Raw genomic sequence first — 16602 nt, 5'->3', positions numbered from 1 at the left:
GTACTTATTTTAATCGGGAATTGATATCTTTAATGTTCTTACATTGTTTTTACTCGCCGCTTTTAGCGCCCAGCTGATTCGCTGGGAAAATTGTTAGTCCAACTTCTAATTAAATCTCTTATACATAATTTAATATTCATGTTTTCCCAATGAAATATTTTAAGCATCAAATTGTGATAAGTATCAAAACCATGTTATTTTAAAAGTCTTATATCTGTTCTGCTCATCGCGTATATAAACAATCTAATTGAGTCAAGTTTCATAACATCACAGTTCTATTAAAAGCGTTACTTTCAAGGTAATCCATTAACTAAGATTTACTTTTTTTAAGAAATGACTTTAAAGTAAAAAAAGAAATGGAACAAAATGTTATCATAGGTTTAGTTAATAAAGTAGATTTCTCAAATTGAATTTCCAACTAAAGCAGTATTGTGAATTATTCCTCATGAAAATTTCTTATCTCTCATGGTAACAACATTGTTATTTAATATCTTACTTTCTTCCTGAGCTTACAACAATGGAAGAAAATCACGTGATTAAGTATTTAATGAAACAAAGGAACTTCAGTTCTGCGATAAAATCTGTTGTTACAAATTATGCAAAAAATATATTTATTTTTAAAAATTGCCAAAATTCTGGAAAGCTATGTACGCCAATTAATTTCATATCGTTAAAAAGAAAAACAAATTTGGATTTTAAGTAATATATAAAGCTTTGTGTAATAATATTTTCGGAAGTTATGGTAGAAAAACATTAAAATTAGTAGTTATAATATAGTAATTACATTTTCAAAAAATTTGCTTTGAGATGTATAATTCTATCCTTTAAAATATTTAAGTATATTTGTGCCAAATTTGGTAGCTCGTGTTGCTCCGCTTAAATTTATAAGGATTGCATTTGATTATATTTGCTTTATATTTAATTCGAATGCAAAATAATAATTCGATTGATGTAATTGATTCAGATTGATACTTTGTGGTTCAATCTGAATAATCTCGGACAACAGGTTAAAAAATCTCCCTAACTTCAAGAGATTAAAATAAAATTTCCCTGATAAATTGTAGGCAAACAAATTTCCTCTCTGAAGATATAATATATTTTGTTACTTACTTTGAAACAACGCAAGAGCTATTAATTTTTTTTAAATTCAAATACTTAAATAAGGATTTCTAAATATAAAACTTTGCTCAATGGAATTTATTATTCAATAAATACTTATTCCATCAACCACATTTATATCGCCACAATTGACCCATTTAACAAGCCAAACATACGTAGTGCTATCAATAATAAGATGCTGATCCAAACTAGACAACTGTCCGAATTTTGGAACTCTCTCTCCCCTTTTTTAACACTTTAAACACATTTAGGATTAGATTATGTTAATTAGCATTTATTGATAGTTTTTTTTAAATTTATGGCAAATAAAGTAAACACAAAAATCTGCTTCTAAAACAATGAAAGAATTATTGTGTTAGTATAAAATGAAGTAAATAAATATATATGCAGGGTGACTGGCGTTCTCTACGTGTTATCACAACAAAAGAAAAAATTGATTTAAATTATACTTGTACAAAAAGCATGCAGTTCTCTAATTGATTTTGCTTACAAAGTGGCAAAATTGTTTTAATTGTAAAGACTGGAGAACGGAGTTCTCTCAAAACTTTATTTTCAGATATCTTAAAAAAAAATATATGTGTACATTTATATGAAATATATTTCCTGGTAGCATAGATGAAATTGGGCAAGCCCTGTCTGCGAAATCATTTGAATGATTTCTAAGTTATCTATACTTATATAAAGCTCAATATGTGTGTGTGTGTGTGTGTGTTGGCGCTCTACAGGCGCCAGACCGTTTGACCTACAGCTATTAAATTTGGTACCTTAGAGGTCGAAAATGTGCACCTGGGGTCCCTTTTTTTGAATTTTTAATTAGAATTTTAATTATTAATTAAAACAAAAAATCTTTTCATTTTCTCCAACGACAAATGACTAAACCTTCAGTTTTTTTTTCCCAACAGTAATGAGGCTAGGGTTAACATTTTTCGGGCGATTATTTCAAACGATTCTGTTTATTTTCTTAATGTTTTATGCATTTAAAATTAAACATTGTTAATGAATCGATCTTTCAGATTCATTCTGAAGTACTTTTGAATTAAAATAACACAGAATAAAGGAAATTAAAAATGTCTCATCTGCATAGCGTTACCCCAACTGGAGTAGAAAAATTCACGCATGCGCATTGTGTTCTGATTGTTGACAATATTATCAACGGATGATTCTTGATTTAAATTATTTTTTAGGTTAATTGCATGCTTTTGTAATTAAATTGTATTTATGTTAGTTATATATTTTTTGTATATGCTTATAGTTTTAAGTACATCGATTTTAAGTAGTTTTTTTAAACCTGTTTTTGACCGATTATTTTAAATGATTCATTTTATTTTCTTAGTGTTTGATGCATTTAAAATGAAACATTGTTAATGAATCGATCTGTTCATGATGAATATGAGAAAATTTTGTTGACAAATTCTTGAGATATTACATAAATTAAGAAAGATAGTCTTTAGTGCCCATAAAGTTTAAACGCTCAGTGACTCTGTTATCAGTAATCATATTATAAAAAAAATGCTTTATTTCCTAAAAAATATTATTATATTAATTTCAGATTAATTCTTTCCACTTTAATTTAAAGCATAAATTCTACGGGAGCTGACATAAAATTAGAGAGATACATATTACGTTATGAATGAAGGCCTTTGTAATATTATTAGTGAATTTGAAGTTTTAAAATATTTGGATGAAGAATCGATTAACGTAGGAATTGCGTAAAATATTTAATTATTAAAATTTAAACGAACATTAACATTGGCGAACCGGCTGGTCGCCAAAGGCGGCTGGTATATTATAATCAGTTTTTTTTTTATATTTTTAAAAGCATTAGGAACTATTGAATTACTGGACTCTTCTTGCAAATAACTAATTTTAATTATAATTTATTTCAGGTGAATTTTGGATTACCAAACATGGTTTATCATAAAATGGATATTCAGACAGATTTTACTACGAGTACACAGCGAATTTATAAAGGTAAGTGACTTCCATTAAAATTCATTTAGCTTACATTTCTGAAATTCTTTCCCTAAATATTTTCGACGCACCATAAAAAGAAAGCACTGCTTAAGAACGCGTCATTCGAAATCATAAAAGACGGTTTCTGCGACGGTTGCTACCTGGGCAAAACAATGAAAAATGCAATTGAAAGTTTGACGAATATTAAAGTGCCTCGTTTTCATCTCCGTAGACAAGCGCCGTTTGTATTACCAAATGAGTATTGGATGTAATCCAACTTATGTCACTGCCGTTGTTCCTGATCATCTTTCTTGGGGCCCGTGTTGTGGAAAGATATGCATGGAGACCACCTTCTGGAATGTTGGAATAAGCATCTTTTTGAATAAAACTTCCATTAAGAACTATTACGCTTGTGAATGATGAAAGTAATTGCCTTTTTACAAGATGGTGCCCTCTAATATATGGTTTGGATTTTTAAGCAAACAGTTATGATGTAGCGCCCAGTCTCCGGTGCTTATCCCCCCCCCCAAATCGTAGACCTGCATCATTCCTATTCCGTTTGAAATAAATGTTGCCAAAAAATATAAAATAAATCTTATGTATTTTGAATATCGAAGATAAAGATGAAATATTTCCGAAAACGAACTTGTCTATAAACTATTGAAATAGGCTTCTATGCACATAATTTAACGGATGATTATGTAAAAAAACGAGAGATAAATTGAACCACGTCGTTAACCTGCCTATTTTTAGTGAGTAAGGAATGTATTATCTGAAATCTATTTTTATTCTATATAAAATATTACCATCTTGTAAAACTTTCTTTTTAATAAATAAACAGATGAGATGTGTTTTATGATAAATTTTACCGTTCTCGTATCTTATTTTTGCTGACATAAGCGTCTATGGTTTTCAAAAAAAATTGCCTCGAATATTCAATAAACCTTATTCGTAATTTCTTTGTTAAAAAATAATTTATTCCTTTATAAAAATATCATGAAATTATCCCTCTATAGGAAATTCCTTATAAGAATATTATTTTGAGTTCTTGCATACTGAAGAAACAAGTGAAAGTTGCAATGGGAATAGACAAGTTCCGTTTTAACCTTCTCTAATGGCCAGAGCCTTTGAAAAGGCGACGTATGCTAATAACTTTTTATAGATTCAACCTCTATTCAGTAATTATTAATAAATTCAACGATGAATTAACAAATTTTGCTCTATACTCCTTTTATAAGCAGTTCTGTGAACAGCTATCAGGAATTTCGTTGAAACGTAAATTACTAAGAATTATTTTAAAATCAATCGGAGCATAAAAAGATTATAATTCGAACCCCCCCTAATAGTCTTTTCACTGAATTTAATTATTACAAACTGAATTAATACAAACTAAATTATTGCAAAGAATTATTTTAGATTATTCAATATTCAAAGGATTGATTCATCATCGCTTGTTTAAGCAAGCTTTGACTTAGCTTTGACTCGTAACATGTATATTGGGGAAGATCTATTTATGAGATGTCAAGTGTAATACCTTACGCTGCTATTTTACTTGTAGTAATTTTTGTTGTTATTTTCCATTAGCTATAAAGTTCACCTTTATGCAATACGGTATTCTGATAAACATAATTAAGTGTAACATTATACAAATAACAGTCCTTTTGTAACATGGTATCGGTCTGTAATTACGAAATTCAATAATTCTATAATCTTCTCAAAAATTCTATAATCGTAGATTCAATTTTGCCTTATTAAATACCATTTTTAAGTAAATATATTACATATTACTAATTAATAGTTTTAATCAATAAATATTAAAATTTAAAAGGAAAATGAGTTTACTTTGGAATATATTCTGGTGTTATGATGTATTTACAACGTCATATTATAGCAATATAAATTGAATATGTAAGTGCTTTCTTTAATAAAACCAATTTATAAAATCTTCATTTTATGTTTTTACTATCTACTTCAAACTCTGTATTTTTCCTAAATATGGAAAGGCATTCAAAAATATTTTGACGGAACAGACGTTGCTATCCTAAATTTAGCCCCAAAGTTATTCAACTGTAAAGACCTTTAATAAATAGACTTTTCATCATTCTTGAAATAGTTGTTTATTCACCGTTATGATTTGATCACTTTGTGACAAATCAAGTAGTTTTCATCAAACATGTTCCACATCTTTATTATCAGAATAAATGAACCTATCCGTAATAATTCGAATTTTGTAGATTTCACATCATATATTAAATATCTCATAGTTTCTTTGAATTAATTATGAAACATCATTTCAAGCATAAAATTTAGATTCCAAGTCACACATCAGATTGTTATTAAAGTATCTTTAGAAATAAAAACATTTAAGTTACTTAAAGGTATAAACCAATGCGGAACGTTGTTGCTCCTTAATTTCGCGCATTTTAATCATTCTGTAAAGAAGATATATATTTTTGACTCTTTTCCAGTACCTGTACTATATCGAAGTTTATCAATGATTTTTATTTAACTCCATAAGCCGTTTCTGTAAAAATCAGCGTTTGACCTCTGATTCTTACTCATTCTCATCATGAGGAATCTATTTAACCGCTTAAAGGGCCATTTTTTTTCTAGTCGTATTATATTAAAATATTTTTAGGCTTGAAATTAGAATAACAGAAGGGATTCATTTAGCTTATTAGATAAATTTAATTTAATTAATTAATTTGGTTAATTTATAATTAAGTAACTAATCAAAACACATAATTTTGTCTGAGATACAGAACTGAAGCATCTAAGTGTCTGACTTACTAAAAAAATTTATCAGAACTTATGCCAACCTACATATTAAACCTACATAAAGATTGATAAATTTGGTGGGAAGCATACTTCCCACGGCCCTAGAAAGGGTTAAATAAAATCTACTTTCCCCGGAAGGGCAGCATTATTGTGAATATTGTTTATTATCCCACCATATATACAATATATCTCTGCTTTAGGGGTGGGTATTAATCCTTAAAATGTCATAAAATTGGTATTGATTCTGATAATGATAGTAAGTTGGCATTAGTGTTCTTATAATATCAAAAAAGTGTCAGTTTTCTTAAAACGCCTTAGTAAATAAACCAGCGAGAGTAGATTCCCTAAAACTTTCACTTTAATAAACTTGTCGTGCCAGAAATCGCCTTACATTGTAGTGGTATACAATAATTACGAAATATTAACTTTTGGCGCGAATTTAGCATTTTTACTGAATTTCTCGTGTGATCCTTGGCGAGTTTTTTCTGGCTATTAATCCATGCCATTCTGTTAATTGTATCCGAAAATCGAATGTGTGTTTTAGACAAATTTTATATAGAGCTACATTATAGATCTTAAATGTAGGTACGAAATCTTCTGAATGTAATTTACTCAAAATTTGATATAAATCTACAAATTTGATCTGAATATCGTATGCGAAATTTCATTCGTGTAGCTCAAAGCATTTTTGAGTTATCATTGCCACAGACAAGCAGACGAACATTTTTCAAAAATGTATTTTTAGAACACAGGAAGATCTAAAACGTAAAGATTCGACAAAAACTCGAGTTCGAATTTTTCGACGATTATTATACTTTTTTTTGTGCTTCATATACGAGAAAGTAAAAAAAAAGTAATAATAATTAACCCTTTCTAAGGCCGTGGGAAGTATGCTCCCCACCAAATTTATCAATCGTTGTATGAAATTATGTAAGTTGGCATAAGTTCTGACAAATTTTTTTAGAAAGACAGAAGCTTAGGGTGCTTCAGTTCTTTATCTCACACAAAATGATGTCTTGGTTTGTCACTTAATTATTAATTAACCAAATTAATTAATGAATCAAATTAAATTTATCTAATAAGCTAAATGAATTCCTTTTCTTATTCTAATTTCAAGCCTATAAATATTTTAACATAATATGACTAGAAAAAAATGGCCCTTTAAAGGGTTAAAACAAATAGAAAAAAAAATTGCAGATTTCTAAACTTTTTCTACAATTGGTAATTTGCTTTTCGAATGTGTTCCTTCTATTAAATTGAATAAAAGAAATGATGTAGCAAATTTCCTAGAATATAATTAATTCAATTAATTTCAATTAATTGAAAGCATTTGAATTGAAGGAAGTTGTCCAAATACAGCATTAAAGCTATCCAAGCTTCATTTTCTTCGTTTCCTTTTTCTTAAAAACACTAAGCCATCCTTCTTTGTATTTAAATCAACTGTTGAAGTGTTGTGTGTTATTCACCTCGAAGTTGCCAAAGCACAATCAATCAAGATTGTGTAATGGTGATGGATCGATGGATACAAATTGACATCTCTACAGCAGACCTCCCACGATTGACACTGCCCACTAAACAGATGAGTAAATCTGGTTCCTTTTTATCCAGGCATTCCGAACAACTGATAGAAAGATTCACAGTGTCTTGGTTATAAGTAGACTAACTTAGCAAAACTTCCTTTTTCATTCAGTGGTAGGCAATGTCTATTGTTTCGCACAGTACAAATCTAATAGGCGGTTTTACAAGTATTTTGGTTTCGGTTGATATCTTGAGTTGATGATATATTCCAAAATGGTTGCATTGATCGAAGAGTTTAACACAGAAGAAAATACTAATTAACGTATGCTTCGTGATGGATAAGATCTTTGAAGATTTCGTCGATTTAAAGGCTCCAAATGGACGTGAAAAATATTGAATTGAATGGAAGAAGCTAGTGAATTCGAATGAGCTGGCTTTTTTGATGGATGAGATTGGTATTCGAGATTGAAAGGATATTAAGAAGAAGATTAAGGGGAAAAATTATAATTCGGTATTGCATGCTTTGTCTTATTGTATGGCGTATAGATGATGTATGCATCAATTATTTACGAATGTTTGCATTAAATATTTTTCTGGTCTTGCTTTCTTAGCTTTTCAAACAACCTGAGGTTAAGAGGATTTTTTTTTTGTTCAATATTGTAAAATTTCGAAATTAAATTTTCTAACTTATTTTAATTTTCATTCTTAACGTTTTCTCAAATATGACAAACTTCATTCTTAAATATTTTGAAGAAACAACTGGGATCTTTATAGAACAATAGCAGTAACAACGAATATTTTCGAATACAAAATATAGAGGTCATTTCATTTTAATTGACATTTTTTAAATGCGTTAACGAAGCTTTAAAATTACTGATCGAAAATAATGGCATGGCATTAGTTACTAAAAAATACAATCAGCTTAGTGCACTCATATATTTATTTAGTGTGAAGAAAGAAAATATTGCATAATACAAATTTTACTGACAGTAAAAATAAGATTTTCCTTGTAATTGTAATATCTTTATAGATACTTTCATAGCGATTAGATAATGATTGAATAATTGTAAAAGAAAGAGAAATGTGAGAAAAATTCATCTGTTTATCTTTTCATAGCATAATACTTATGGCATCTTGCCAAAAAATTGTGATTATACTGAGTGCCCAAACTAATAGAAATCCAATAATTAAAAAAAATGGTTAGACAAAAGTACATGATTTCAAATGCATAAATGCCATAAATAATATAAAAACATTTTGTTTGAATTAATAAACATACTGTTGTAAAAATTGAGAAATTTTATTAATTAGAGACATTTTAATAATCCTGTTAGTTATAACCTTTCAAATTCATTCTGCAAAATTTTTGACACAATAGCATTTTAAGACGGGGAAATCCGCTCCTTTTGCGGGCAAATTTGACCGAGTGGTGCAGTTTTAAATTTAATTTTAAGCCGATATTGATTGCTTGATGGCCAGCATCAATAATTAGTTCGTAATCCAATTATTGTATATAGATTTTTCATACTTCATCTTCATTGTGATGACAGCATTTGATATGGTCATATGTTTGATGAGCTAAAATTTCAATCATATGGATTTTTCATACTTCAGCTTCATTGTGATGACAACATTTGATATGGCCATATGTTTGATGAGCTAAAATTTCAATCATATGGATTTTTCATATTTCAGTTTCATTGCGGTGACAGCATTTGATAAGGTCACATGTTTGATGTGATAAAAATTTATAACTCACATTCTACGCAGCACTTTTATCCGGATAAGTCATTGATGAAGCATTCCTTTTATCTGAATAGAAAATTGTTTTAAAACATATATAAATGAAGTATCCATGTACTGATTTGTTAAATGCAATTTACTAAATCTCGCAGCCCGAGTAAATAATTTTAAAGTTGAAAATTGTCCAAAAGTGTAAGTCGTTGCAAATAGAAGAAATTTTGTGGTTACCATCATTTATAAGGACTATTTATAACCTTCTTCAAAACCGAAATCAACTTCGAACAGACAACTAAATCTTAGGCTCAGAAATTTTATACAGTGTATCCACTCTAATCGGGACATGATAGCAAACTTCTGATTCATATATATACTTCATGTATATATTTTAGATTGGCAGACTTAAACAATTATTTTTTATGTTGTTTAAATTAATAAATTCGCTTTTGAAAAAAAAATAGCAAAATCTAAATTTTTCTAATATTTTTCCTAGATTTAATTAAAATATTTAGTTAAATAATTTTAACGAATTAATATTCTAAATAACAATATATGTACTTCTCTACGACAAAACTTGCTATGAGATCCAACAATCAACAGCCACCTAAGAAGCGTCCGCTGATCCAGTTGGTGAATCTTCTTCTCGGCAGCCTTGGAAATGGCCTGATCCGTAGCTTGTGTTCTAAGTCTACCATCTAGAAAAAAAAATATGACAATCTGGTATTCATTGTTTTTAATAATTTCTAGAATGTCTCTAGTTATAGGTCCATATGTTAGTGTTATTTTGGAATTTTCAAAACTTTTTTTTTAAATCTACATATTTTATAGCTTGTCAAGAATATCAACATGTTCAACTTCATTACTTAAATTATTTAATTTATTTATTACAATTGCCCTCTACTTTGAAAGAATTCTTTGTTCCTTCTTCTTGTCTTATCCCTACTTGTAAATAGAAAATGATCACCAATATTGCGCGCAAGTATTATAAAATAATGACAACATTCGGTATTAATGAAAATGTGCCTTCTCGAAATATTTGGCAATGAACTCGAAAATAATGATTTTTGTTATTATTCTGTTTGATCATTATTTTATCATAAAATTTGAATACTGGACGACTTCCGAAAAAAAATGTTGTGATTCTTACAATTTAACGTTTCCCTAATAATATGAGGTCTTGTTACTCGAAACAATGAAAATACTTCTGATGGACGAGTGTCCTCCATAAATATCCCTTTAGATAAATAAAAAATAATGTCCTTAAGTGATTTGGATCAATAAAATTGGAATTTTAACCCGTTTCAAAAAGCAGAGTTTTCACTTAAATGAATTCAAATACATCCTGGCATGCTGCGTTTGACATTATATCTGTTCTAAAAATAGGGCGCCTTGTATTAACGGTATCTTTTCTCGACATTTCGAGAGGATACTTAAAACTACATTCTATCCTAAGATCATTTGCAATTCATGAGTTGTGAGCTGCGACTGAAAGATGGTATATTGAGTGGCACTTGAATTGTCTCACTTACTAATCGTCTTTAGTGACCAGCTGATTCGTCGGCAATATTGGATATATTTAATTTCAGTTAAATTACTTAGATGTAACTTCATTTCTATGATTCCACTAAATTATCATACATTAAAGTGATGTTGTTTTAATTGTCTTACACATATACCATTTATTGTGTGAATAAATCATTCACATAAAAACCAGTCCCATAATATCATAACGATATTAAAAACGTAAGTGCCAGGTTCATCTGTCTTTTAAGTTTGTTATATTGTAACTTCATTTTTTTCTCTTGTAAACTAATTAAACAGAATTTTTCTTCTTAAGCTCTCAACAATGGAAAAAATCACGCGATTAAATGGTTTGTAATAAAGTAATCTATTTATGGAAATAAAAGAAAAAAATTTAATAAATTGCCAAAACATTTGCACTACTATTAATTTGGTGTTATTAAAAAAAGATTATTTTTTAAAAAAAATTTGAAACGGTATAAAATTTATTTGTGTGCTTTAATATTCTTAGACAGTATTGAGGAGAATTGCCAAAATTTTGCTTAATTTTTAATTAAAATTAAATGAAATAATTTTAATTAAAATTCTTTAGTTATAATTTTAATTAAAATTTTCTGACGCTCTCTTAGAGGTGCACAGTCACACGATTTTAGACGCATATGTGCTAAATTTGGTAACTGTAGGTCAAACGGTTTGCCCTGTAGATCGCCAACACCAACACACATTTGCCTTTGTGATAAACCGTCTTTAGCGACCAAGTGACGGCTAAAAATTTCTATTAAATATTTTCTGCCTTTTGTCTTAATTGTTTCATCAGAAAAGTTGCTGATATTTCACAATTATATTTATTTCAAATTATTTCAAAAAATTTTATAATCATGTATTCTCTATCATTAATAATAATTAATTTGATTTTCCGTATAGCTCGTGCTATATTAAAAGTCTGACATTATATTCTTCATTTGTGTAAGCATTTCGATATGTTTTATCCATACTCTTGTGCTCACTATTAAGTAACAGGAAAAAACGGTAGAGTTTAAATAGACGTCATATAGCACTTACATGCCTGTTCTTTAAATAATTATTGTGGGAACTGTTAACAGATCTCATCTCCTGTATAGCGCTATGTTGGCCATGTTGCGTCATGCATCACATGATGGTTTCCAGCTATTATTGGCAGACGACAGTTAGGTAGTGAGCCTGTAAGACGTACAGCTCAAGCTCTTTATATGTTTTATGTTAGTATAGTAATGTTTTGTCCTTTAATTATAATAAATATATTTTCACATTAATGCTGGTCGTTACCTTTCCCCACATTTTTGGGGGCTCGTCGTTTCTCGTGAATACCCCTAGCAAATCCCGCCAAATTGATTGTGTACATGAATACATGTAAGGGAGGCTGGTATTATGACATTATAGCATTTTTAAAACCTTAAATGTGCAGTTCATTTACCTTCTAAATTTTGCAATATTGTAAATTCTTTTTTTTTTATTCATCTTGTAAACATTAAATAGAATTCTTCTTTTTCTTTCTCTTTCCACAACGGACAAAGGATCGCGCGATTGAAGATTTAATAAAACAGTGAAAACGGTTCGAATTTCTGGACAACAATGTGAAAACAAGACAAAAAAAAATTTTTTACTGTCGAAATTCAGCAAAAAAATCCCATGATCATTAAATATTATATCATGAAAAAGATAATTTTTTAAATTTTTAAACAATGTTAAATTTACATTTTTGCGATAATATTTTCGGAAGTTATCCCGGAAAAACGCTAAAATGCAGCTTCATTTTAATTAAAATTTTAAAAAAATCCCTGCAAAGAGCACATTTATCATATATATTGCAAATTTTATAGTTTTAAGTCAAACGGCCTGGCCTGTAGAGCGCTAACACACACGCACACATATTTTCATCTTTATTATTAGTAGAGATTATTATCAGATTATATTATTATTAGAATTGCATCTACAACAATTACTAGCATTTAAGGCATCCTAATACACTTTACGTTCTGTATTGATTCTGAGTTATGAACTTTAATGCATGCTAACATTTGATCAATTATAATTATTTAAGTACAAATACATTTCAAGGACATCCTATATTCTTTTTATTATTATCAGAGTCTTATTACAAACTATGAAGTTATCTTTTCTAAACTTGATTGGATGCTGTTCTGCTCTTTCTGATACCGTTTAACTCAAAGTGATTGATACATTTCATGGATTGGTGCATTTAGGTCCATTAATTTTATCACTGGTGTTAGGTATTTCTGTTTCAAATTCACATTTACAAAATAGCAAAACATCTACACTTTTGCTATCTCTTTTTCGTCATCGTAAGACTAAAACTAATTAAAAATAACTTAATGAAAGATTAGAAATTGCTGTAATATAACTGAGAACTTCAGATAAATTTTTACCTAATAAGCATCATTTCGCGTATCTCTAATGTAGAAATATTTCTCTTAAAAGATGAACAAATCCATTTGATAATAGATACATATATACAGTCTGAAGCTATATTTTGTTAATATGTACTTTCTAACTATTATCTTCCTCAAAATGTTATTTCGTAAACGTCATTAATTTTCCTATTTCTTTCATTACCTAACGCCAGTAATAAAATGGATGTATCTAAATGCATTAATCAATGAAATATATCAATCACTTTGTGTTAAACGGTATCATAAACAGTGAGAGAAAATTCTATGCCGATCTCTAAACTAAGCGTTCTTTACATATTTAAAAGTTATATTTATGTATCTAAAATATGTTAAAACGTCCTTTTTGCCAGATGATTATCTCATTATTAATGTCTATAAACCCATTAATTTTATGATTAATGAAGTGAAATGATTAGAAAATCGTTTTTAAAATTATATACTCAGAAAAAAAATTACTTCCCCGAATGGGTTTCTCTGTGAAAGAAAAAGATTTATAAATGTGTATAAAATCTTATTATTAATCTTTTTTTTTTATCTTTGCACGATGTACAAAGAATAACTAAACAGTCTGTGGTTTGTTCTGAATGTCCTTCTTTTTACTCTTTAAAATTTTGTTAATCATTGATATCGTTTCGTCGAAGACTTTATTATTTTAATCCTTTTAATTTCTTCTTTAATAAACCTTAATGGAAAATAATTCGATTGGCTGCAAGATTATAAATAAAATAATAATTCCGGAAGTTTTCTTTTTCTTTTCTTTTTGAACTTAAATTGGATTCCGTGATTGAAAATTTGCATAATGAGCATAGGTGAGAAAAAAAATGGGCTGAATATAATTTTCCTCATATAATAATGATTCCGAGGTCTCTTAAATGAAAATTCCAAATGCAGATCTGGAATTAAATGAGAACCGAATTTCCTTCCAGCTTTTCATCTTTATTTTAGGAATGCTGGTCTGTATACATCTAAATTACTTTCTTTAATATTTTTAGATTTTTTTAACTGGCTTATATTGACAATTGATGTTAGGACAGTCGTATTAGTTGTTAAATGCGGCAATAGACGAAAAAGTAAAAGAAATTCGAATTTCAGATCCGACACATTGTAGCATGATACCATTTGTAGATATAATTCTTCTCTCTGTATATTATCTTTAAAAATTTCCTCTTCATTTCAATAATAGTAATGCGCATTCAAAAATGCAATGAATGTCGCCGTAATACTTGTGTGCGTAATGTCAAAGTTAAAAGAAAGAAAATATTGTGAAACATAATATTTAAAAGCTTTTTTTTTAATTTTTAAGTTTTTAGGAAATTGTAATAAAAAATATACGAAAATAGCGTACAATAGTGCAATAATTGAAAACAGCCTACAATATATTGGCGTACAATATTTAAGAAATATTAATCTTTGGCGTCAATTTTGCCTTTTCACTAGTCTATCGTGTGATTTTTGGTGAGAGTTTTGCCATTTAATTCCTTTGCATGCCGTTAATTGCCGTTAATAGTGCATAATTTCTAAAATCGAATGAGTGTTTGATACGCTTTTTTTAACTGATTTAAACCAAAAATTGACATAAAACTTCAACTGCAGTCACATAATAACAACCAAATTTGATATATTATGTCATTGCATTTTTGAATATGTCTCTGAAAGTACAGGCAGGATGTGGTTCAAAACTTAATATGTGTCTACACAACATATGCTAAATCTGTGTTCTGAATTTTATTTATTTAGCTCTCTCCGTTTTGTAGTTATCGCATTAATCTGTATTCGAACAGTGTACAGATAAGCTTTCTTTGAATAGATTTTGCTCAAAATTAAATAGAAAACTACGAATTTAGTGCACAAAATTTCATCCTTCTTGCTCAAAGTGGTTTTGAGTTATCTTTGACCCAGACAAGTCGCCAAAAAATGTTTTTCAAATGTGGAAAGTTCAAAAACTTAAATGTTCGTCAAAATCCTGAATTCGATTTTTTTTTTTTTTTTTTTTGGTTTATACCTTTTTTCTATGCTTTGTCAATGCTGTTCGAGAAAGTAAAAGTATTTATTTTTAATATATCAAACTTCGTTCTTCAATTAATTTAGAAGACTATATCGAATACCTTTTGCAATTTTAATACTCGCCCATTTGCTTCATGATTTAAACTTATAATTCGTTAGAAATTCTTACAAATAAATTAAGTTTGGCATTTTAATAAAAATAAAGTCAATATATATCTCATATGAAAAAAATGCCAGTGAAGATACACGTCGATATCTATACATTGTGGTATGCCTATAAACTTCGTATATTGTTGAGTCCATTCGTTGAGTATTGTTGAGCACATAGAACCAATATCAATTCTGGCTTATTGTTTCAACCAATAGCAAGTAATTGAGAGGCTCGGCACTTTATCTGCCCGCCCCTTTTGGTAATTTCGTTAAGAACTCATCATCAGTATTCAAGTGAATTCACTCTGACTCCAGTATTCTTCTATCATGAAATTCGTTCAAATATCGTTCGGTTCCACCTCACGCCTCCTCTGAGTTCTTTCGGAGGAACATTTTGCTTGCTTCATTACAAAGAAAACGGTTCTTCTACAGCTGTAGTATAATATGCTTGGTTGTTTGGTTTTTAATTATTTATGTTTTTAGAAAATCATTTTTATAATATTCCGACGTGGATAACAAAAAAAAAAAGGAGAGAGATAAAGAATCAGGAGAAAAACTATTTTTATTGCTGAAACAGGAAGGTGAAAAATGCCTGTAAACCTGCAGAAGTATTCGAATTTATCACATTATGGTGTGATTTGCATTAACACTAGAACTACCGGAATAGTTAAAATAACTGGTCGATCTTTGTCAGAATCCATGCTTCTATAGTTCTCTGATAGTGCATACAAATAATAGAGTTTGCATTTAAACTTTTTACGTTAGATTTTTACTATCCAAAATTTGGCAAGAATGAATAATTGCGATACCAAGAACACATAACTTAATTTGCCAAACTTGCTGCGGTTTTTGAATACTAGTGCATCCATGTAATGAACAGACGAACAATTAGACTTTTGATAGATTTTATCAAAATTTAGTACACATTTACATTTCTGATGATAAAACGGTAACCAACACATTACCCAATGATAGAATTCTTTGACGATAAGGAAACTTTTTGTGCTTTGTATATGTAAAAGAATTTGCGAGAATGATCTACCGAAAACGTCCTCGCCTACTCTCTAAAAAAGGTGAATTTGCCTTTTAGATTATTTTTGTCACAACCGAATGGAACCAAAATTTGAAGCTATATTTGTCACAAAATTAAACTTCAAATTGATGTATTTGCGTCATTGCCTTTTGGGGTTATCGCATTTACAGACAGATAGACATCCAACTCGTATTGGAGTTGGTTCAAAATTGGATAGGTGTCTTCAATATAGATACTAAATTTGTATATCTAATTTTTATTTTTACCATCTAGTTCTTTTTGTCTTGTAGTTATCTGTTTAGGGTACATTCGAACAGCCAGACAGACAGACTAAGT

The 16602-nt window shown here is 29.0% G+C and overlaps 1 protein-coding gene across 1 annotated transcript in view; it reads left to right on the top strand.

Annotated features, from left to right (window-relative positions):
- LOC129983793 (TGF-beta receptor type-1-like) overlaps positions 1–16602 on the top strand; it is an 804684-nt gene that overhangs the window by 307876 nt on the left and 480206 nt on the right. Inside the window, exon 2 of the mRNA XM_056093422.1 lies at positions 3006–3090. Coding sequence (XP_055949397.1) covers positions 3006–3090 — 85 coding nt within the window. The remainder of the gene's footprint in view (positions 1–3005; positions 3091–16602) is intronic.

This window comes from Argiope bruennichi, chromosome 9 (genome assembly GCF_947563725.1).
Source record: "Argiope bruennichi chromosome 9, qqArgBrue1.1, whole genome shotgun sequence".
Classification (NCBI taxonomy): domain Eukaryota; kingdom Metazoa; phylum Arthropoda; class Arachnida; order Araneae; family Araneidae; genus Argiope; species Argiope bruennichi.
This window is presented reverse-complemented; position numbering and strand designations above follow the sequence as displayed.